At 38.8% G+C, this 24526-nt stretch overlaps 1 protein-coding gene across 1 annotated transcript in view; it reads left to right on the top strand.

Annotated features, from left to right (window-relative positions):
* Positions 1-24526, top strand: part of PSD3 (pleckstrin and Sec7 domain containing 3) — a 440689-nt gene that overhangs the window by 34409 nt on the left and 381754 nt on the right. Inside the window, exons 3-4 of the mRNA XM_021681565.1 lie at positions 8758-9841; positions 12458-12853. Of these exons, the coding sequence (XP_021537240.1) occupies positions 8758-9841; positions 12458-12853 (1480 nt within the window). The remainder of the gene's footprint in view (positions 1-8757; positions 9842-12457; positions 12854-24526) is intronic.

Genomic DNA, 24526 nt, shown 5'->3' on the forward strand with positions numbered 1-24526 from the left:
ACTATACAGCACATTACATCTCCATGACTTATTTATTTTGCAACTGGAAGTTTGTGCCTTTTGACCCCCTTCACCCATTTCACCTAACTCCCACGCCCTGCTTCTGGTAACCACCAGTCTGTTTTCTGTGAACTTGGATGTTGTTGTTGCTGTTTTTAGGATTTCCGTATGTAAATGAGATCATACAATACTTGTCTTTCTCTGTCTGACTTATTTCACTCAGCATAATGCCCTCAAGGTCTATCCATGTTATTGCAGATGGCAGGATTTCCTTCTTTTTTTATGACTGAATAATATTTCAGCGTGTGTGTCTGTATGTCTGTGTGTCTATGCGCGTGTGCATACACCCGTGAGATTGTCTTTATTCATTCATCTGTTGATGTACACTTGGGCTGTTTGCATATCTTGGATATTGTAAATAATGCTGCAGTGAACATGGGGGTGCCTCGCTTTTCGAATTAGTGTGTTTTCATTTTCTTTGGATAAATACCCAAAAGTGGAATTGCTGGGTCATATGAGAGTAAATAATATTTTTAATTTTTTGAGGTTCCACCATACTGTTTTCCATAGTGGCTGCACCGATTTACATTCCTACCAACAGGGCACAAGGGTTCCCTTTCTTCCACATCCTCTCTAACACTTGTTTTTCTTGTGTTTTTGATACTGGCCTATCTAAGAGATATGAACTGATATCTCATTGTGGTTTTGATTTGCATTTCCCTGATGATTAATGATGTTGAGCATCTTTTCATGTACCTATATGTATATCTATATGTCCTACTTGAAAAAAAAAAAGTCTTTTCAGAACTTCTCCCCATTTTTAAATTGGATTTTTTTCTGCTGTTGAGTTATATGAGTTCTTTTTGTATTTTGGATATTAACTCTTATCAGATATATGATTTTCAAGTATTTTCTCCCAATCAGTAGGGTGCCTTTTCATTTTATTGATGGTTTCCTTTGCCAAACAAGAAGCTTCTTAGTTTTATGTAGTTTTTTTTTTTCCCATTTTGTTTTATTTCAGTCCTGTCCCTGTTTCCCAGAAGTGGATGGCTATTTAATATACAACACAAAGCACTCTTGAAATTGATTTTGTTAACATTCAAAAGTATCCCATTTCTTTCTCAATATATTAAGTTAAAAAAACATTAAAATAACTACTGGGTTTAGTTTATCACAGGAAAAGCATCTTTACTAAACAACAAAAAACAATTTGTTAGGGATCTGACCAAATACACAAAGTGGCAGATAAGATTGCTATTAGAAAAAGATGATTCCTAAAGGAATATAAATAGATAACTCCCCAAAGTATATGTATTTCACATGAGTGTAAAAAACTCTTCTTCTCTCTCCCCTCCCCTCCCTCCTACACATTTGACACTACATTTTCATTCCTTTAAGGGGAAAAATAAATGCAGAAAAGCTATGAACTCTTATTAATTCAGATTCTACTAGTGTGTGGTTTATATTTAGGTAACTGCTAAAGTTCTTTTTTTATACTTCGCAAATCCCTTTGTCACAGATACGGAACCAAATTTGGGCAAGACTAATTCAGTAAGACTTTTGGGAAGAGAAATAGCTATTTCAGTATTCACTTGGATTCTTACATTAGTAATAGATAGACACTGACAAAGGTGAAGGAAAAGCTTTAACAAGTGAGGTCTAAGAGCCCACAGCAGTTGGCATGGGCTGAGCAGTAGCTTTGTGGGAGCATGTTGAAGTTAGAGGGGGCTGGGCAGAGGGCATGCGGTGATACTGGGTGTGGATACTGGCTGGAGTGGGAGATGCAGGAGCCCTTGCAACTTTTTTCTGTCCCTTCTGCCCTTGCCCAGGCTCAAGCACGCATCACCTCACCTGCACTATTGCCAGTAGCCTGTGTCGTGACTCCTGAGTCTGTTTATGCTCGTTCTTTCTCCCCTGTATGTCCCTTCAGATGCTACCAGAATAAACTTCTCTAACATGGTAAACAGACTTTTCATGCTTTGGCAGTATTTACTTTTGAATCCCCTATGTTTAGTACACAGCAGGTAATTAAAGAAGTATGTTGAATTTGAAGGAATTTTGGAAATGATAGGCATTTAATGGGAAGTATCTGTGGTCCTGTTTCCAAAGGGAACAGAAAAAAAATCTTAAAGAAGAATTTGGTCTTTTAAAAAACAATCACCCTAATAAATAGTCTCGATTTTTAAAAATAAGGAATAAGTCAGAAATTCTAAATAAGAAGGTCAGGATTAATATCTTACAAAGTTTTGTTTGTTGTTAAATACAGTTTAAGTGGTGACCTGAAATGCAAGCAGCAAAAATGAACCGCTCTTGGGCGCCTGGGTGGCTCAGACGGTTAAGCGTCTGCCTTCGGCTCAGGTCATGATCCCGGGGTCCTGGGATCGAGTCCCGCGTCGGGCTCCCTGCTCCTTGGGAGCCTGCTTCTCCCTCTGCTGCTCTCTCTCTCTCTCTGTCTCTCATGAATAAATAAAAAAAAAAAAAAAAAAAAAATGAACCGCTCTTGCATTCTAACAAAGAAATGCCTTATTTGAAAGGAAAGATTTGATGCTATGCTGAGTCCTGTGATGAGTGCTCTAACCAAGAGCTATGTGATGTTTAAGGCTATTTTTACTCAGAAGCTACAACTGGAAGATTTTTCATTCTTTATTGTGTCTGGTAATATTATTGCTGTCGAAATAAAGGTCTGACAAATCAGAGGCCTCTTAGTTTTTCCTAGGAATTTACTCCTGAGAGACAAAAAGACTACGAATCTAGTCCTGACTTGTAATTCTCGCATAATATATGGTTGAACATCGTTCCATTTACCTTGGTCAAGTCAGTTTGCCTTTCAGAACATGGATTTCTCTTGGTCTATGCTAGTCCTTATTTAGTTAAAAAGTAAACAAAACTTATTAGAATAGTACTTATTAGAACAGTAAACTTAGAACAGGAGAACTGACTGGAATAGTAAAGCAAGCTATTTGTCATGCAGGGTTTTGGTTTTGTCCTTCTCCCTTTTGTCTCACTTTCTTTGACCAGTTGTGAAGTTGTTATATCAAGATATCACAAGCTGTTTCCCACAACTGAGGCATTTGCCATCTCCTTTATGTGGTACATTTTAATGAAAAGTATTAAAAATAGGATGGAGAGATTAATTCCTTTGAGGCGTCTTTTCTTGATTTATTTATGGTCACTTCTCTTTGGGCTAGTGTGCCGTGTTTATTTTAGTGGTGGTTTTACAGGTGGCAGTTTAAACTGTTAGAGCAAAGTGGACTCCTGAATGATAAAGTGTAATTTTTCTTCCTTTTGTTGAACGGATTTCCCTTTGGTATGTTAAATATATGTATGGCTTCAAAGGTCACTATGGGCAGTTTTGTTAAAGCACTTCAGATAGGTTAAAAATTATTGCCTTTTGTAGCTTTAAAATATGAGCTAACATCATGTCCACTTATTTCATGTATTTCTACTACTATATGTAACGTACAGCTAAGATTCTCTTGATATTTGTAAGGGGAGAGGTGACTTCTTGCAAGGGCTGGTGATTAAGGGAAGACTTAATTAGAGAAACGGGATTTGAGTTAGGTCTTGAAGGATGAAAACAATCTGGTCATTTAGAGATGGGAAGAAAAACTATGTCCTGTGGGGAAAAGAGATTGAGCAAGGCAAAGGCATGTATATATAGTTAACTTAATTTCCAGTATATATTTGAGAGAACCTTTTCAAGGTATTCATGTGCTGTATCCCTTCTTCAGTTAGAGAAGTAATAGTATAGTATATTTGAAAAGAGTTGAACAAGAGAAAAAGTAATTTGGGGAAGATAGATTGGGACTGGTTTGGGATTGGGACTTCTAGCTCAAGGAGTTTAGACTTTATTCTGTAGGCAGTGTGAAATTAAAGCAACATAATTTTTGGTTTAGGAACAAAATGGGAAAATGAGGCTGGGCATTGGTTAACCATTTCAGAAGATTTTTAAATTTCAGGGAAAAGATTGAAGACACACATATTAGGGTACCTTACTACCAATAAAGGTGGAGGGGCGGGGAGGGATGTAAAGCATAGTAGAGGTAGAATAGAAAAGCTCTGATTTTTTATTTGTTGTGTCAGGTTGGTAGAGTATATCATTCAGTTGAGCCTGGTTTCTCACCTAACTAATGTTAGATGGCTGATTTAATTCTTAAATCCCTTCAACCTTTGAAATTCTATATTCTTTGGTCCTTGAAATTTTGAAAAGATATCTAGCTTAGAGAAATAATGAAGAACATTTAAAATTTAAAGGAAATACTTCCTACTGTGGACTAAGTACTTCTGTATGCATTTTAAGCTCTTTTACTATGTTAAAGAAAGGAAATTATCTTTTTGGATTATTCAGTTTTTTCTTTCATTGCATATTAACAATAAATTTATAGCTTTAAAGTGCTGAAGAAACTGATTAATGGAGAGAAAACTGTTAAGAGCTCAAAAAAAGTATAAAACATAAAAAATGTTTTAAAAAAGTGTAAAAGGTATAAACAGATGCCAATATAGGATATTGCCCAATTCATTTTGTGAAGCCAGCATTACCCTAATACCAAAGCCGGGTGAAGATAATACAAGACAACTGCAGACCAATATTGCTCACCCAAAATACTAGAAACCTGAATTTAGCAACATATAAAAAGGATTATACCCTCCGACCAAGTGAGATTTATTTCAGGGATGAAGGTTGGTTCAGTATATAAAAATCAGTTAATGTAATACACCATGTTACTAGAAAAAAAAAATGAAATCCACATGAGCATCTCAACAGAGAAAAAGCATTTGACAGAATTCGACACCATTTTGTGATAAAAACACTCGACATACTAGGAATAGAAGGGATCTTAGCCTGATAGAAGGCATTTGTTAAAAGTCCACAGCTAACATTATATTTAATGGTAAGAGACTGAAAGCTTTCTCCTAAGTTTAAGAACAAGAAAAGATTGTCTGCTCTTACTGCTTCTTTTTTTTTTTTTTTTTTTTTTTTAAATTTATTTTTTTATTTGAGAGAGAGCGCGTGCTCGCCCCTGAGCCGGGGGTGGGGGGAGGGGCAGAGGGAGAAGCAGACTCTGCTGAGTAGGGAGCCTGACTTGGTGTTCAGTCCCAGGACCCTGAGATCATGACCTGAGCTGAACGCAGGCGCTTAACCAACTGAGCCACCCAGGCATCCCTGCTCTTACCACTTCTAATCAACGTTGTACTAGAGGTTTAGCTAGAGCAGTTAGGCCAAAAAAAAGAAAGAAAAGAAATAAAAGGAGACAGATAATAAAGAAAAAGTGAAATTTTTTATTTTCATGGATGACATGATTTTGTATGTAGGAAATCCACAAAAAAGCTATTAGAACTTGTAAGTTCAGCAAGGTTGCAGGATATAAGTTCAGTGATATTTGTAAGGGGAGAGGTGACTTCTTGCAAGGGCTGGTAACCAATTGTATTTCTCTGTGTTAGCAATGAATAATCTGAAAATGCAAGTTTAAAATGACAGTTCTACTTATAACAGTATCAAAAAGAATAAACTACTGAGGGGAATAAATTTAACAAAAATAATGCAAAATTTGTACATTTAAAATTACAAAAGAATGCTAAGAGAAATTAAAGAAAAATAAATGGAAAGACAGTCTGTAGCATAGATCAAAAGATGTAATAGTAATATTGTTAAGATTCCAGTACTCTACAGATTTACCCAAGTCTCTCAAAATTTCAGCTGTCTGACAAGCTGATCCTAATTCATATAGGAAATGCAAGGGGCCCAGAGTAGTCAGAACAACTTGGAAAAGGATGAACAAAGTGCGACTCACACTTCCTGATTTTACTTTCTACAGAGTTATAATAATCAAGATGGTGTAATACCAGCTACAAGAAAGGCTTCTAGCTCAATGGAATAGAATTGAGAGTCCAGAAATAAACCTTTACACTTAGGGTCAGTTGATTTTCTACAAGGGTATCAAGGCAGATTTTCTACAAGGGTATCAAGGAGTTCAGTGGGGGAAGGAATAGTTTTTTTCAACAGATAGTGTTGGGACAACTGGATATCCACATAAAAAATGAAGTTGGATCTCTACCTCACACCATATACAAAAATTAACTCCAAATGGATCAAAGATTTAAATGTGATAGCTAACACTGTAAAACTCTTAGAAGAAGACGTAGGAATAAATTTTTGTGATCTTGGACAATAATTTGATACATATAACACCAAAAGCACAAGCAACGAAAGAAAAAAGTAGGTAAGTTAGATTTTATCAAAATTAAATACCTTTGTGCTTCAAAAGACACTGTCAACTAAGGGAAAAGACAACCCACAGAATGGGAGAAAATATTTGCAAAGTATATATCTGATAAAGAACTTCTGTCAGGAATACATAAAGAACTCTTACAGCCCAATAATAAAAAGATAAGTAACTGAATTATAAAATGGGCAAAGGATCTGAACAGATACGTCTCTAAAGAAAATGTACAGATGACCAATTTGTATATGACAGGATGCTCAATATCAGTCACTAGAGAAATGCAAATCAAAACTACAGTGAGGGGACACCTGGGTGGCTCAGTTGTTAAGCATCTGCCTTCGGCTCAGGTCTTGATCCCAGGGTCCTGGGGTCAAGCCCCACATCGGGCCTCCCTGCTCCGCGGGAAGCCTGCTTCTCCCTCTCCCGCTACCCCTGCTTGTGTTCCCTCTCTCGCTGTGTCTCTCTCTGTCAAATAAATAAATAAAATCTTAAAAAAAAAAAAAACAACTATAGTGAGATACCATTTCAATCTCACCAGGACAGCTAGAATTAAAAAAAGATGGACAATAATGGTACTCTCAGATTTTGATGGTAGGAATATAAAATGGTGCCGTTACTTTGGAAAACTGGCAGTTTCTCAAACACTAAACATAGAATAACCATGAGACCCAGAAATGCCACTCATAGGTGTATATCCAAGAAAATTGAAAATAAATGTAGACACAAAAACTTGTATACAAATGTTTATTATTCCTAATAGCCAAAAAGTAGAAACAACACAAATTCCATCAAGTGATGAATGGACAAAGAAACTATGTCATATCCATGTAATGAAATATTGTTTGGCAATAAAAAGGAATGAAGTTCTGATACATGCCACAATGTGGATAAACCTTGAAAACATTGTGCTAAGTGAAAAAAGCCAGACACAAAATGCCACATATTATATGATTCCATTTTTATGACATGTCCAGAATACACAAATACGTAGAGACAGAAAGTAGATTGCTCATTACCAGGGGCTGAGGAGACAGGGCAATGAGGAGTGACAGCTGATGGATATGGGGTTTTTTTTTGGGTGGGTGGTGAAATGTTCTGGAATTAGACAGTGGTAATGGTATAATTTAGTGAGCAGATTACAAACCACTGAATCTTCAAAGAGGAAAAAAATCTCAATATGCCACCCTAGTAAGAGAGATCTTACTGTTTTTAACTGTCTTTGTTTCAAAGTCAGGATTTGAAGAGATGCTCCCTCTTCAGATTTCAGCAAGCCACATTCTCTTAGTCCTGTCTTATGAAGGTATTATAAGTACTGCCATCACAGAGAAGTGCTTGTTGGGTTCCATCCATACCTTATTCAAATTTAATTTAAAAAATATATTTCAAATTACTTAAAAAAATGGAACATTAGTATACACTCTCAGATGTATTACTATTCATCATATTTTGCATACTGTGGGATACCATATGTTAACTCATGTTTCCAAGTTAACCTCATTTTATGCATGCCTTGGAATCAAGTCCTCCCTGTCATTTTAGTGTATATATTCAGATATTTAATATTTCACTAAGTAGGAAGCTTCTGGTTCACAGTGCTTTAAAAATATCAACAACACAACAACAAATGTTCTCTTTCATAAAGTTGTCAAAGTGAGTACACTACATTTCTAGTGTAGATGAGGACTTTCTTCATACAAAGTAATCAAAACCAAATTCAGAAGGAAATTGGATTATCAGAGCTGATTGAACTGTTAACTGTTATCCATAAACTCCCAGTTTAAATTTTTCTTCATCAGAACATTTTCGTTGTTCTCACCAACTGCCATTTTAATAAGAAAATGTAAATTTGGTTTGTTGCAGTAAATATGTACTAATTATTGTTTTTACTGCTTCATATATTGGGGTTCTGTATAACACACATTTAGGTTTTATGCAGCTGGGATCCTGGAAATTTTTCTTAACACATTAAGTGTCCTATTCCATTTTGACTTCACTCTCATTCTCCAAGGATGTTCTGAAAGCCTTTTTTCCCCATAGAAATCCAGTAGTGAAGGGGAGGCTTCCAGCTGAAAAAATATTTACTGACTTTAAATAGATCATATCTGTCTCGGAGATTGCACTGCACAAATGCTGTTGGCTGGATCATAAGGCTCTTTGTTTTTATGCCCAATATAAATATTCTAGTTACTGCTTCACAAGTGGTATACGGCAAGTGGTACGGATTTTATTTTAATCCCTTTTTGCATGTGCAGCAACTGAGTTGCATGTGTGGGACTTTATCAAAATGGTGAAAGATGGCGTGTGTCATTAGATGCCTCCTTCTGTACTAAAACCCTTACCCTCATGTAAGCTAAGTAGAAGGGACCACTGGCAAAGTTATGAGAAGAATGTGTTGTTGGGTGGCTGAGGGGCAGGAGACAGTGAAAGAATCAAACAAGGACTATTGAGTACCTGATATGTGTTGTTATTTATTAATATACATTGGAACCTGTTGTTCAAAACAAGTTATGTGTCTATTCTGTTCTGTTCGTAGGTGATCATGGAGGAAGCACTTTACTGCCACCGAATGTCACAAATGAATTTCCAGAATATGGGACCATGGAGGAGAGTGGAGAAGGCCTAAGAACTTCTCTTGGGTTTGATACAGAGTCTCTGCCGGGCGGCCCACAGGGGCAGCAGGGGGCCCAGCTTCTCGATGGCCACCACTCTGGGCTTGACAGTGTTACAGAAGGACCAAAAGATGTCAGAGAGTCCCTCTCTCAAAGTCACCTCAAGGAACAAAGTTTACAACCCGTTGACTCTTTGATTTCAACTCTGGAAGCCACAGAAGCCAGAATAGCTTCAGGAACATTACAGGCTACAAAGGTACTGGACAAAGATGCTGTTTCTAGTTTTTCAGTTCAGCAGGTGGAGAGGGAGCTGGATACTGCCCTTCATAAAACAAAGAGACACAGAGCCAACAAATTATTTCCTGCTGGCCAAGGAAAAGGACCAGATATACCTCTTTCAGCTAAAGTTACGACTGAGGAGAATTCTTATTTGAGCACCCAGAAGGATCTGACTGTACTATTAACTGGAGAGGCTCAGGCAGAGCTTTCCGAGATAACTGATAATGGTAGAAAAGGGGCTCTTCGTGTGCAGGAGCCCGCTCGTCCGGTCTCCTCTCTGGGGAACCCAGCAGCGACCCATACTTCTGCGGGCAGTGTTGGTTTTTTGAGGGAGAGAAGGTCTGACCAAGGTAGCTCCACAGGACGCCCCGGCCGGGTCAAACATGTGGAATTTCAAGGGGTGGAAATACTGTGGACAGGAGGGGAGAAAAGAGAGATACAGCACCCTGTGGATTTTGAGATCCCATTGGAAAGGCCGACCTCTCCTGAAAGCGGAGAGTTTTCCAACGTGCCAAGCCATCTCCTCTCATCTGCTGGTTTGTATAATTCAGTTGGTTTGACAGAGAGTGTTTGGGATGGAACCTGGAGCGCTTCATCAGAGAAGCCAGACACTAGCTCAGGGACGTTTTCCCCTCTGCCTCTTGTCGACAGTGGAGAGGATGAGGTCTTCCTAAAGGAAAACAGAGAACATCCTGAGAAGAAACCTGAACTGGAGAGAGACAAGGGAAGGTGAGCTCCCATAGTCATCCTGCTGTCTCTGATGCCTGGTACACGTTATAGGAGACCGTCATCCTGTGCTTGGTTATGAGAACTCAACACAGTTTCCTGGGGCCTTGTTATCATAGAGTGCAGGAGAAGTTACTGTAAGCTGGATTCCTTCTAAGTCCCGAAGATACTAAAGTGATCTTGTTGTAAAGCTGTCCATCAGGCATAGACTAGGGAGGCAGAGTTATGGAGAAACTGCGAACCCATCCATTTCTGACATTTTTTATATTTGACAGGTTTCAAGTTTTCCAGCGTCAAGATAGCTACATATACAATACCCCGCAGTTATCTTTGATAATATGAAAAGATTTGGACTCTTGACATATCCTACAGTAACTGTATCTTACCTTAGGCACTTCTTCTGGATGCAACACCAGTGCCTGCACACAAGCTGCAGACGTGTGAATGCAGAGGTTTTGGGTGCGGGCTGCCTCAGTTTCCTAGGTTTAGAAAGGAGGTCAGGAGGTCAGAAGTAGACTTTATAATTCAGTTGTTTGTGGTATTGACATGAGAATCCCTTCTCCCAAGTAGCACATGTTTTGATTTTGGGCCTGATAAGTCAACTTACATATATGGTATTTCCTGATCTTTCCACACATTTCTGACATCTGCACCAGCTTAGAGCCTGGATAAATGGAAGACAGGACCCAGCTTTCTTCACCTCTCCTGATTGCAGTGCTCCTTCTGGCAGAATGCTTTGTTGTATACTCTCATTTCCAATTTGTACCATCTTTTCTCCCATCAGTCCTCAGAACACCACATTTTTCAGTTTATGTGGGAGAACATCTATGTCAAGGCTGTCGGGTTTTTGTTTGTGTAAGGAAATGCCTTTTCCTCTGCAGTTAATTAACAAATCCATCTAGAGTGATGCTCCTTTAGGATGGTTATCAGGACTCCTCCTCTCTACTCCTTCCCCCCCCCCACCCCCAACACATAAAATCTCTAGACTTCCCTCACAAGCAGCCTTGGTATGTGGCACATGGCTCAGTAATTATATTCCCACTGGAATATGCACTTTTGCATATTATTAATTCATTCTTCCTTTCCTCTCTCTCTCTCTTTCCACAAATAGTGTTTGATTGTCTACGATGTTATTGACCCTGCTAGATGCTGGACATAAAAGAATGTTCAAAATAGAGAATGGCCTGTGGTCACTGCCTTCATGGAGTTTACTGCTGAAGATAAACACTGACCATATAAACATATTAATAATTATAGGATCATAAATAGTGGTAGGTTCTGTGAAGTAGAGGAAGAGAGACATACTAGAAAAAATACTTAAATTCAGTTGATGGCTCTGAGGCGGCCTTTCTGTGGAAATAAGTAGGCTGAAACTTGAGAAATAAGTATGAGTTAACCAGGCAGAGTACCGGGAGGAAAAAGACTCCAGGGAGGGCGGGAACAGCATGTGTAAAGGAGGGCTGCCTGACTACACGTGCTTCCTGGAGTTGTGTGAGACAAAGGCAAGTTGGACAGCAGTGTGGCTGGACCACAGGGAAGCAGGGTTGGGGGGGTGGGGGGTCAGTATGGAGGGGTAGGGAGGAGCTTCCTCATAGGAACTTGCCATTTTATTCCATAAGCAGTGAGAAGCTGTTTAGAGATATAAACCCAGAATACTATTTGGTACATGGTAGACCTTTGTAATTTAAAAACAACAGAGACAACTGTATTGTTGATTGTGAGTCCTCATAATACCTAGGAATATGGATACTTACGAGGTAGTTTTCTTTCTATTTTTATTGTATTCCTGTTTATAGGAATCTGAGGCTCAGAGGTTAAGTAAAGTTTTCTAAAGTGACATAGCTGGTAATTGGCACATCCATCATTCAGCTCCAGGTTTTTCTAACTCTTGACCTCTTGCTCTTACTGAGTTTTAAATTTTTTATTTAGTTATCCTAATGTTCATTTTTAATATTTGAACAGAATGCTGCATACTAATTAGTTGGTGCTCTACCCATGTATATTAAATTGTAAGTTGTTTATAGGTTTTCACTGTTTTGGTTAGCCTTGGAATTAACATGTTTGTTGGCTTTAAAAAAAAAAACAACTTTTTTTAAAGGTCATTCACTGGCTCTCTAATTTTGGGCTTGAAATCTCTCTGCAGTGCTGCCTTGTTGTCAGCAGGGGGCGAGCCTTGGATTCTAATGTATTCATCCTCTTGAGGGCGTTTGTTCTTTTTAAATCAGAAAGTATTAATAGACTGATGAAAGTTTAGTGTATTTTTACTCCATTAAGTTTACATGATATATTTATGGGTCCGTTAAAATTGAGGATGACAGTAGCTGCTAATAATTTGAATTATTATTTGGAGTTTAGTTGACCAGATAGAGTCACATACTGGGAAACTAGTGTGAAACCATATAAATTATTTAGAGGGTAGTGTAGCACATGTATGCCAAGAGGTTTGTCAACCCGAATATGTTTCCATGGTATCTTCCTTTCGAAATATATTAAAATATAAGCCCAAAGAATATAATTGCTAGCTTTACAGAATATTATCTTTTTTATATGGTTGAAGGGGAAAAAATAAAAAGAGTATTAGCCTAATTTTGAAATTCTTTATTCTTATTTCCTTTCCAGGATTCTTGAGCAAGAGGAGCACTTTAGGGGAGGAGATGATGATATCCTTGGGCCTGGGTATGCAGAGGACTCCACTGATGTGTACAGCTCCCAGTTTGAAACCATTTTGGACAACACTTCCTTATACTACAGTGCTGAGTCCTTGGAGACATTATATTCAGAACCTGATAGCTACTTTAGCTTTGAAATGCCCCTAACTCCAATGATACAGCAGCGCATTAAGGAAGGCAGTCAGTTCCTGGACAGGACATCGGTGGCAGGACAGCAAGATGTCCTGAGCATCTCAGCAGATGGTGGAATAGTGATGGGCTATTCTAGTGGGATCACCAATGGGCTGAATGACACCAGTGACTCCATCTACATGAAAGGCACACCAGAGATTGCTTTCTGGGGAAGGTACTAGCTCTATTCTCATTAATTTCATGTGGTGGTTTTTGTTTCATTTTCTCTTTGGGAGATCTGAGTGTGGAATATATCTAAGCAGCATTTGGCCAATTTCTGTGGATATAAGTGAATGATGGGAGTAGAAAGTAATTTGGGTTTTAGGGGCAGGCAGAGTACACCCTAGCAGTTTGCTAAATTGGCAAGCTGTGGTTATTGTATTTGGTGATGTTTCCTGGACTACAGTATGTAAATTGGATCCTAAGCAAATATTCGTGGGTGAGGAGTAGGTGTCATCTCTCGTGGTGCAGCTTTGGTGGCCATGGTATGGTGCTGTGAAAAGAACACTGAGAGCTGTTGACTTCTGTTTTGGCACTGATAGTGGTTGATGACTTGAAGCGGGTTGCTTGACTACACCAGAAATTCCTTAATTGCAAATTGAGGGTGTTGGGTTAGCTGGGCACCAGAGTCTCTTCCAGGCCTTTGCTCTGTGAGGTCCTGCTCTTTCGGGCATTCTTCCTGTTCCTGAGATGGTGGGGGAAGGATCTGATTATATGAATGCTTGGTAGAGCTGATACTTGGTCAAGGCTGTAAATACTTCCTCTCTCTACTTTAGGATTTGAGTCTATCTGGGAGCTAAGATGACAAATTACATTGTTTATATGTGCCATACCTGTCATTTAGTGATTCCCTGTCTGTCTGTGGATTATCCAGCATTTCATTTCTTCTTGTTCATCATCCTCAGGTGATTTACTTGTCATTTAGCATCTTGATCAATGCATAGGGAATATTAAATTTCAAACGATTTTGTGAATTTGGTTTTAATATAATTTTCCTGAATTAATGTGTGTCAGAGTGTGTGTGTTGGGAGAGGTGGAGGGGAGGTTAAATGGAGATAAACTATTTTAAAGCTGTATGAAAAAGTGTCAGTGCTTTTTTTAAGTGAGTATTCATGTTACAGGTTTCCAGTGAGCCTCTCTTAGTGAGCAGTCCATCTTATGTTGAGCATTTTCTAGATTTCATTGGATGAACACATTCAAGACTGGCATGTTATAGCATTGCAGCTATGCATTGCCATGTGAGATGGACCATGGATGTTGATTGACTTCTTGGATAACTAGTGAGATAATTAAAAAATCCCTAGTCTCAAAAGCAGAAGACCTTGGTCTGAAATACTTGGGCAAGCCACTTATTTTCTCTGATACCCACTCTCTTTATTGTCAAAATGGGGTTAATGATACCCAGTATGCTATGTGGCTATATTAAAGAGTTAATATAGATTTAAGCAACTAGCATAGTGCCTGGTATAAAGTAGGAGCTTGAGTAAAGGTTTTGTGAATCAGAATTGGTTTGGCTGCTAAGTCCACATTTAGACTTCCTGCATCTCTTGAGAGGGACGGCGTCCCTGAGAGGGAGGGTGTCTCTGGAGGGGATCTTTGAGGGGAAGATGTTTCTGAGGAGGGTGGTCCTCCCCTCAGAGGGGGGACCTTTTTGCTTTACTCTTCTGTCCTTTTTTTTCACCATCATCTCTGATAACTAAGTTGTAATAAAATGCAGTAGTGTAGGCATACAGATAATTTTATTAAAATTTCGGTCCAACTTTCTGGGGTGAGTTGAAGTTATTTATATAACAGGCCCCAAAATAGGTTGGGGTTGCTGAGAGGTTTTGTGACTGAGAGGCTTTGTTGTAGAAACTACAGGGAGGGTAAGTAAATAAAAAGAAGAGGTGAACATCAGCGAATCAGATCAGGAAGGAATTAGGTGAAAGTTTTATCAAATGTATGGTCTGCTTACTTGGAATAGGAAGTAGTCATGATTGGGGCCAGCAAAGGTGCCAGTCATTTTTAGTAGGACAGAGTTAGATATAGTTAAGGAAGAGAATTATCGTAGGTTACAGGATTTTAGCATCTTACATTTAGACAGCAGTATACTTCAGTCCATCTCAAGACAAAGCTTCGTTACCTGCACTGTAAAACCATGAGATCTTGGCCAGTAGTAAGACGAACCAAGAAACAGATTGTTAACTATAGGGAACAATCTGATGGTACCAGAGGGGAGGTGGGTAGGGAGATGGGTGAAATAGGGAGTAGGGAGTGCAACAGCACTTTCAGAGCAACCCCGTCCCCCCATGTGTTAATACCATGTACATGAATTCAAGAAGGACCACCCTTTTGCCTTTTGGCGCACAGTTTATTTAACAATATGATTGATAGAAGAAATGAGTTGGTACTTTACCATTCTATACAGTGATTGAATCTTCTTGGATTTTCTTATATATAGTAATTATAATGCTTGCATGATTTATACTAGAATTGCTTTTCCTCATTTCAAGTTTCATATAGAAGAAAGAAAAGAATGCATCTTCTCTATTAACATTAGCATGATCTAAGAGAGTGATTATCCCTGTTTTTTGTCTAAAACCAGTTTTATCAGAGAAATAAAGCAACAATTTCTACATCTGCAAGACAAGAGTTTGGCTTAAGCCAGTATGTATAGATAGATGTGTGTGGGGGTGTGTACATGTGTGCATGCAGGAGCCAATTCCTATCATCCAGGGGTTAATACTTGGAGAACGCCCACGGGAGTTCACTATAGAAAAAATCTTCTATGTCAGAAAGTTGGGATACATTATAAACTTGCATTATTTCAAGAATCAGTTTCCAAATATTATTCTTCGTCTCACTTTTAAACATAAATGTTTAAAGTCTTGAAAATACAAATAAAAAATATGAATATAATGAACTTGTTTTTCCTGTTAAAAAAAGGCACGAGTCACCAGCAATGACAACAAAAAGAATCCAAACAAAACCCCCCTGCCCCCAAAACAAAACAAAAACAAAAAGAGAGAGAGAACAGATATTTAAATCAACTGTTTTTTAACAAAAAATATATATTATTTGTATTATGTGGATGGATGAGATGGGGATTAAGGAGCGCACTTAGTATGATGAGCACAAGGTGTTGTAATGAAAGTGTTGAACACCCACCTGAAACTAATAATACACTGTATGTTAACTAACTGGAATTTAAATTAAAACTTTTAAAAAAATAAGATGGAATTCTAGTACTGAATGAGAAGCATCTTAGAGATGTGCCACCCAAACTTCTCTCCCAGCTCTGGCATTCTTCCTCATGATTCCTGAACTGGTGGTCATTCTACCCTTCCTTGAACCCTGCTGGTGACTTGGATGGATCTATTTGTGGTCTTTGAGTTGGCATAAGATAGTAAATGATTATAGGTGGAAGAGGTTTTGTTTTATGATATGTGTCTCTATTCAGCTTAAAAAAAATAGAGTGGGCTCAATGATCCTAAGAAATTTTAAAGAAACTGGAATGACTTATATTTTTCTTTACCCTCTCTGCCTTATTAGTGCTTTCAAGTTGCAGCATCAGAAGAATTGTAGGTTGAAGAATTATGACATTTTTCAGCTCGAAGGGGCCTTAGATAATCTTTCCTGTTTTTATGGTAAAGAATCCGAGTCCCAGTTTGGTGGGATGGATTTACCTGGTGAGAGATCCTGTACCAGAATTCAAATAGTCTGACTCTTAGACCAGATACATTCACTCTTCTAGGCTGCCTGGTCTCATACCTTTGTTCTTCTTCTAAATCTAATTTCTCTCATTCATAGGTCTATAGTACCAGGAGTCTGAGTTGGTAATTGTAGAACTTGGTGGTGGTGGTGGTGGTGTGTGTGTTTGAGAAAAAATTTACCAAATTGATAATGAACATGTCTCCATAAATTTTTTAAGTAATCAATGAGCAGGCTTTTAAACATTTCTTCTACATTAAAACATTCTTCTGGAGAGGTAAGGAAGTAGACTATTGAGCCTGTTAAGGAAATCCAGATTAGAATGCACAGTTGCCAACCTGATTGACTTCCCTCAACCAAAACTGAGGGTCAAAGTGTTAGGATTCAAGGGAAAAATTTTTTTCCAATTTTATTAATAAATGTGACATTTACATAAGTAAAGTGCTAAATAAAACAAGTGCACATGCCTAATATTTTGTCTCTATTCACCAGCCTTGCTGTTCCATTGGCAGTGGACTGGGGGGGGGGGGGTCTGACCATATTAAATAAAGGGAATCTGAAGAAGGCTCAAAGGAAAGGGGATGATATGACTAATGATATGACTAGTGACTAATGATATGACTATCTCCCTGATAATGCTTCTTTGATTCTAGCTAGACCTGAACCAAGAAATTAACCCCGTCTCTGTTGAAGTATTGATTTTAATGTATAAAATGTTAGGTCTCAGCCAGTAGAAAAGATTATAAGATTACTTAGGTTGTCTCTGAGCACAATTTTATATCAAAGGCATCCTATAGGTTTTATTTAGTAAACACATGGTGCATACTTCTCATAAGAAGCCAGGAGAAAGAAGCTATTAATGTTCACATTTTCCAGATAAGGCAACTGAGGCATAGCACAACTGAGTAACTTGCTCAAAGTTACACAGGTGGTAAATGGCACACCCAGGATTTGAACCCAGGTAGTCAGGCTCCAGAGTCCATTTATTACTGGTTTCAAAACAAAAATATATTTGGCATTGCCTAGGTATGTTTTAAAATCTTTTTCTACTTCAATATGTGCCTTTACTTTGTCATTAAAGGTGATTTCAGCAGCAGTACTTGACAGTGATTTCTTTTGAATGCAGGATGACACTGTTCTCTTGTGTGGCTTCTTTTTAAAGACAGGTGCAAATGTTTGGGAACAGTGATGAGGATGTTGTATCGCTTCAGCAAAACTTAGTTCTGTCTCAGCAACATCTTCCAGTCTTGGATTTAGCCACGCATTGGTGGCCAGAGGGGGTTGGTGTTCCCTGATACTCTCTCTCTCACCACTTAACTCAGAGAATAAGACATTTGAAATCTGTAATATTCTAGTATGAGGTCGGAAGGGACATTTTCAAAGAGTACATGTGCTCCCTATTTGTCTTTTAAAGCATTATTTACCTTTGTGATATCAAATAGATCGTTCTTTATAAGGTGAAAACAATTCTTAAGACCCTGGACTAAACCTGGATAGGAATAGTAAAATTCTCTCAGGTGCTCTGAGTGCTCTGAACACTGAATATTGGCAAGGGAGCTGCGTGTCAGTCAGGAAAGAGCTCACCCTGTGAATGTAACACAATATTTTAATGAAGGAGCAAAGAGGAGCATCCCCTCCCGTTGTGGTCCGCTACAGAGCACTCAGGCTGATAGGGTCAGCAGTGCTGTGTGAAGTCCAGTCACATGGCTCCAAAATTAGAAAGGATAATTAGAGACTTACAGTTGTACATGTTCCAATGGGTTCCTTTGTGTCTGGGTGTTTCTCCCTCGCTGGCTTATCATCTGATGATTACAACTCCAATCAGTAAGTTCTGACCTGAAGACTGAAAGGCACAAATGTTGTCACTGTAACCATTAAGAGAGCTGAATATTGTCCATTTCTGTTGAGCTTGTGTTTGGACAGATGGGAAAAGAGAGATATCAAATACAGTAATATGGCAGGAGCTTTCTTTTGGTTCTCTGAAATATATAAAACTGCTTTTTAAAATCACCTGTTTAGTGTAATGGATATATTTTATGTCAGCTTCCTAGTTTTTCTTTCAGATACTGCTCAGGATGTGGAGTACAGCAGAGGAGGTGAATTACATCTGCGTGCAACTGGTATGCCTGAGGAGAGTGCTCCAGCCAGTCTTGGGTCCACTCTGAATTTGATAGTTTTGGCTTTTTGCCTTCCTCTTGTTCTCTCCCTCCCCTTCTCAAATGGAATGCCGGCATTTAAAAGTATCCCCTTTCCTCAGTTTTTCTCTTTCTTTAGTGTCTTTCTGTCTAGGAAAAAGTCACATGAAATAGGATTAATACAGAAGTTTGTGAAGTGTGGTTTCAAAAATTTTTTTGAAATTCCAACTTAAAACCTGCAGGCATTTTAATATAATGTATAAGTATTAAAATAAGAAATTAAAATAACATGGTATTAGTTAAGCTGGTGACCGAGGAAAAGATTTGATCTTGTGAAATCATCTTTAGAGACCTGGCAGGCCACTGAGTACCCAACTTTTCTTCTATCATTAGAAGCCGGAAGCTCTGCTGTCTCATAGGTTGATTATAAGGTAGCCGTTGCTCCAGTAATCTCTTTAGTCCTTTTCTTTTACATTTTAAAACTAGTTCTGCAGAAAATGGGTTCTCATTTTTTTTTTTCTTTCTAGCTTCTTTTTTCTGCTTTTCTAGCAGCTATAATGGATTTTGTTTTTTTATTTACCAAAAGGGGTTCTTGCTCAGTGATAAGTGATGTGGACTCTACTAGGTAGAGCCAGGCATACCTGGGTTTGAATCCTGCCTCGGTTACTTACTAGATATGTAATCTTGAGTAATTATAGAAAACCTGGGAGCCTTTCCAAGTATAAAATGCAATGAATAATCCCTATCTGGTAAAGGAAGGAAAAGCAAATGAAATTGATCAGGTGACAAAAATCAAGAAAAGAAAATCAAGTGGCATGACAATGCCTGGTGTACATAGTAGGAGATAAATCAAAATTTATGTCCATGCCACTCTACCATGTACCAGCCTCTGGGCTGCCAGCAGTGTCCTCCCAGCTCTAAGCTGCCTGGCACACTTATTACTGTACTTCCTGAAATCTCACTTCTTTTCATAAAGTACAGCGCACTGTGGTAGGGTGCCATAAATATGGGGATTTAGAATCAGAAGACCAGGAGGTCTAGGGTGGCATAAATATGGGGATTTAGAATCAGAAGACCAGGAGGTCAAGTCATCCTTTTTACTGGCTGCCTCATGTTGGGTAGGTTGTTTTACTTCAGAGAGCCTCTGATTCCTTATTGGTAAAATGGAAATAACCTTACCACTCAATTTATAGTTTGTTGTAAGAATTTGCTAAGTTCTAGTTGGTGGATATTTATTTTAAACCTGTTGTGAGTTTTGTAGTATTCTGAGTAATAGTCTAGGGGATATAAGAAAATAGGTAAGAAAAGCCTGGTAAAGAAAAAAAAAATGCAAGGATTTGGCGAATGTTTGAATGTAGGACATGAAGGCTGAGTCAAAATCATTGTGAGACTTCAAGCTTAGATGACAGAAGTAATAGGAAGTGGGGAGATCAGCAGCGTTTGTGGGAGAATAGCTTGTAGTGGGGTCAGTTTAAACAGGTTAAATTTGAGGAGAGTGATGGTGCTTTATGTACAAATGCTGGTGGGAATATGAGATTGAAGGTTGGTTGCAGGGACTTTGGAGCCACCATTTAGAGGTGAGGCCCGCAGCTGTGGACATGAGCAAACTCTTGAAGGGTGGGGGCTGCACTGAGGCCACTGCAGAGATGCACACACAGGAGCACAAGAGTGCTGCTTGTGCGTCTTTCTGAGTCCATATTTGTAGAAAATAGCCCCTAAGGTGACTTTCCTGGCAGCTCTCTGCGCTGGCTTCATTTCTCCAACAGCACCTTGTTTATCAGGGGGCCCGGTGTAAAAGCTACGTGCTCTGGTCATCGATGTTCTTTCAGTTCCTCCCAGATAGTCCTGGCCCTGGCTGGCTCTGGTGGTTTTGGGCTCTTAGTACTTGTTGAGTGCCTCTTGTATAAATTGGTCATGACTTCAGGAAATGGTGCTGGATTTGAAATAGGGTTTCTTAGAAACATTCTAATTCTGTAGTTTACAACTTAAAGTAATGCGCCCTGGATAATGGTGGATATTACACTGAGGAGTGCTGCGGGATGCTCACTGAAGTGGATGATCTTTTATCAAAGACCATATTAAAAGACTTCAAATGATAAAAGATGTTGGGGCATATATATTAATTACAAGGACAGTCGCAGGTCTAAATAAAAACTGGATTGGCTGTTAATATTGTAACTGGTTGGGATGATGCAGCAATCTTTTTATTCATATATCAGTGCAATATTTAACTTTTAAAGGAAGCAATAACATTTCCTCTCAGTAGAGGTCACTTAACACAAGATTTGCAGTACTGGATGAGAAATGTTACCCATTGATTTGTGGTTTGGAGAAGAAAAAGGAGAAATAAAGTTCTTTGAAGGTATTTTCCATAGGAGTACCAGTTTATCAGAACCCAAAATGGGTACATTTCCAGTGCTTTGATATTTTTTTTTTCTTTTTGTACCGTGGATCTCATAAGCTTTCTATAAACTGATATACAGAGTCTGTATTAAATTGGCTCAAGCTCCTAGCAGAGCCTTAATACCCAGTACCCGAGTGGCCATGCTACAAATTATGTTCAATATAATCTTTCTCATGAATGCTAATGAGGATTAATATTAAACTACATCTAAACCAGTGTTAGATAAATGATTTACCTTTATAATCCCTGCACCCATATGCTATTTCATATGCCTGTACCTAAACCTCCGTCTGCAGTATTCTCCTGGTCTCTGAATTAAGAATTATGAAAGGAAAGCGTAATAAATCACACACACTGAACTACTGAGATTTTTTTTTTTTTTAAGATTTTATTTATTTATTTGAGACAGAGAGAATGAGAGAGACAGAGAGCACATGAGAGGGGGAAGGGTCAGAGGGAGAAGCAGGCTCCCTGCCGAGCAGGGAGCCCGATGCGGGACTCGATCCCGGGACTCCAGGATCATGACCTGAGCCGAAGGCAGTCGCTTAACCAACTGAGCCACCCAGGCGCCCACTACTGAGATTTTTAATCTTTCTACTTACCACCTTGCTTCCCAGCAGTATTGACCTGGGAGCTTGTTAGAAGTGCAGAATGTCAGGCCCCACCCCTGACCCACTAAATTAGGATCTGCATTTTAAGAAGATGTCCAGGTGGCTTATGTATACAATGAAGTTTGAGAAGCACGGGTCTAGGACAGTGGTCCACGGACCAAGCTAAAGTAGGAAAGCTCTAAATAGGGTTTTCTAACCTGACTTCACATTAGAGTTACATAGGGGACTTTTTAAAATTCCGACTTCCCACACTTCACCTCCAGAGATTCTGATTCTGTTGGTGTAGGGTGACATCTGGACAGTGATAGCTTTAAAAGATTCCCAGGTGATTCTGTTGTCAGCTTAGGCTGTCAACCTCTCAGAGTTTGTTGGAAATACGTACCACAGAGCTTACCCCTGACCTACTCGATCAAAATGTGTGTTTTAACAAATTCCGAGGTGATTCATAAGTACTTTATAAAGTTTGAGATGCTGTGAAAACTGTTTAGAGGCAGAATACAAAGCCCAGTAAGACAGCCCCTGTTCTCAGGTAAGCAGGGTTACTGTTACAGAGGTTTGTAAAAGTGAGTGGTCCTGGCCGTGAACTTGAAATGATTTCTTGTTTCATCTTTGGTGTAGTGATCATAGGGTGCCCATCCTTACTCTAGAAATAGAGGGGTTGATCCATTTTCCTGGTAGGAAACAGTATGGTTTTTTTAATAAAGAGTGTGGGTTCTGAAGTCAGACTGCTTTGGTTCAAATTTTGGTGAATTATCTCCCTAAACCTCAACTTCCTTATCTGGGAAAAGGGATAATAATTTACTTCCACTTGATGAGTACTCAAAATATGTTGGCTGTTATTATCAGTAATAACACTGCTTCAACTAAAAGTTTTCTTTAAAACTTTTTCAAAGTCACCTGATATGAATGGGCTGTGGTCAGATCGACAAAGGTGTTGTATATCTGTAATAAGAACTCTAAGAGCCTTGGATTACTTGAAGGTGAGGATTTTTAATGACTGTTTTACTGTCTTTATAATTATCTATTTAGCAGCTCCACCTCAACACAAAGAAGGTGACATTTTTTTAGTCTAGAATAGTAGTATAAAATTTTTAGTACAGAGAAAATAAGAGGTATTGAATAATTATTGCAAAACAAAATCATAAAAGTTCTTTATTCACACTCAGCGTTCATTTAACAGTAGTTTTAGGGTTCATCCTGCAATATTGTACTTAGTCAGGTATGGGCCCATCTCTCCTTTTAGGCAGTGATCTTCTCAAGTCTTCAGTTCTGAGACTCAGAACCTCTGTTACCGGGGCCAGCACACACCAGACACTTGGTTTTTGCTTAACGAAGAACTTAATTATCAGCTGCTCTCTACTAGGTACTAGGTGTCTTCCAGAGAGGAGGCAGATAAGAAAATTTCACAAATAGTTCTAGTACGGGCCTGCCGAGCCAGACGTAAGGTTCTAAGACTGGGGCTACTTCTGGCATGAGGTGTTGTGGAGGCCCTCTGGAAGTGCCGCTTTTTGTGGTGGGTTTTGAAGGCAGAGGTAGATGTGTGTAGATGATCATGGGGGAGTGGGCAGGGTGACTGTCCAGGTGGAGCCAAACTGAGACAGAATTAGTAACAGGTGCTCGGATCTGGGGACTTGAGAGTTAGGAGCTGAGGGAACTGTGATCCTCTTTGCCTCTTCTGTTAATTTTTTAGACTGAACAGGTGCTGCTACACTCAAAGGCAGCCATTATGAGTTGACTTTTTACAACTTCTGAAACATTTTAGGCATACCAAAAAGAGTAGGAAATAATAAACACCTGTGATCTCACCAGCCAATTTAAAAAATAAACATTGCAGATGAATTGCCAACTCCCATGAATGCCTCCATGGTCTCATTCGTTTCTTTCTCTTCGTTAAGGTAACCATGACCTGTGGGTGTTTGTCATTCCTAGATGGGCGTGCATCTGTCAACACTAGTGTTTTTTCACGTTTTTAAACCTTATATAAACGCTACCTTCATCTCTCCTTTTGTAACTCACATTTTTGCTCAACATTTCAAATTCATTCTTAACTGATTCATAAAGTCCTAATTTATTTATTTGCTTATAGTATTCATTGTATGAATGTATACTATAATTTACTTTTCCATTTTCCTATTTATGAACACTTTGGCTGTCTTGTATTTTTGTTATCTCAAATGGCATGGCAGTGAACATTCTAATTTGTGGCTTCTTGTGCGCTTACGGGAGAGTTCCTCTAGGCGAGGTGTATATTTAGGAATAAAATTGCTGGACAGTAAATTATAATCATTTTCTGGGTGAACCAAGGCATTCTTGAAAGGGCATATTACATTTTCTTTGAGAGGGTGTAATTTTATCTACTTCTATTTATAAAGTGATTTTTAGGTATTTTACCTCCTAATCCTTATAATTCCGATATCCCGACAATAATTCCGATATCCCAACAAAAACAGCTGGCGCCCAAAGAAAAAGCATGGGAAAGAAACTAAAGTAGAAGGCTGCCGTCCTTTCCCCAGAGGGGCACCGAGTGCTGCGCCTCTGTTATCCATTAGCTGGGTCTGGTGGCCGCGCGCTCGTCGGACGCCTGGAGCTCCGGAGCTCCGGGTTTCTGAGAGACTTCTGTGTGTGGCCCGTGTCTGGCCGCTGTGAGCGTCGCCTGTCTACCTCTGGTTGTCTGAGGCAGGACTCCACAACAGGGCAAATGAATATTTTCACATTAACGATAACGGAAAACCAGAATCAAAACTAGGAATGAAAGTAGGAAACACAAATCACATAAGATTAAGTGTGAATTTTATATAATATAAATGAATTAGATTTATTTTTCCTATTTCAGTCATTCTTTTAGGTCCAGAATGTGTGTGCTGCAAGAAATTATAGTCTTCAAAAACAGTACTTCAAAAACCTTAAGTGCTGTTATGGAAGAACAATGCTGAAATTACTTTGTTTTTTTTCTTTTTGTTAAATGATGTTGGACAAACTTCTCTTTGTTCTGTAAGAGCAACCACTCC

This window comes from Neomonachus schauinslandi, chromosome 2, assembly GCF_002201575.2.
Source record: "Neomonachus schauinslandi chromosome 2, ASM220157v2, whole genome shotgun sequence".
Lineage (NCBI taxonomy): Eukaryota > Metazoa > Chordata > Mammalia > Carnivora > Phocidae > Neomonachus > Neomonachus schauinslandi.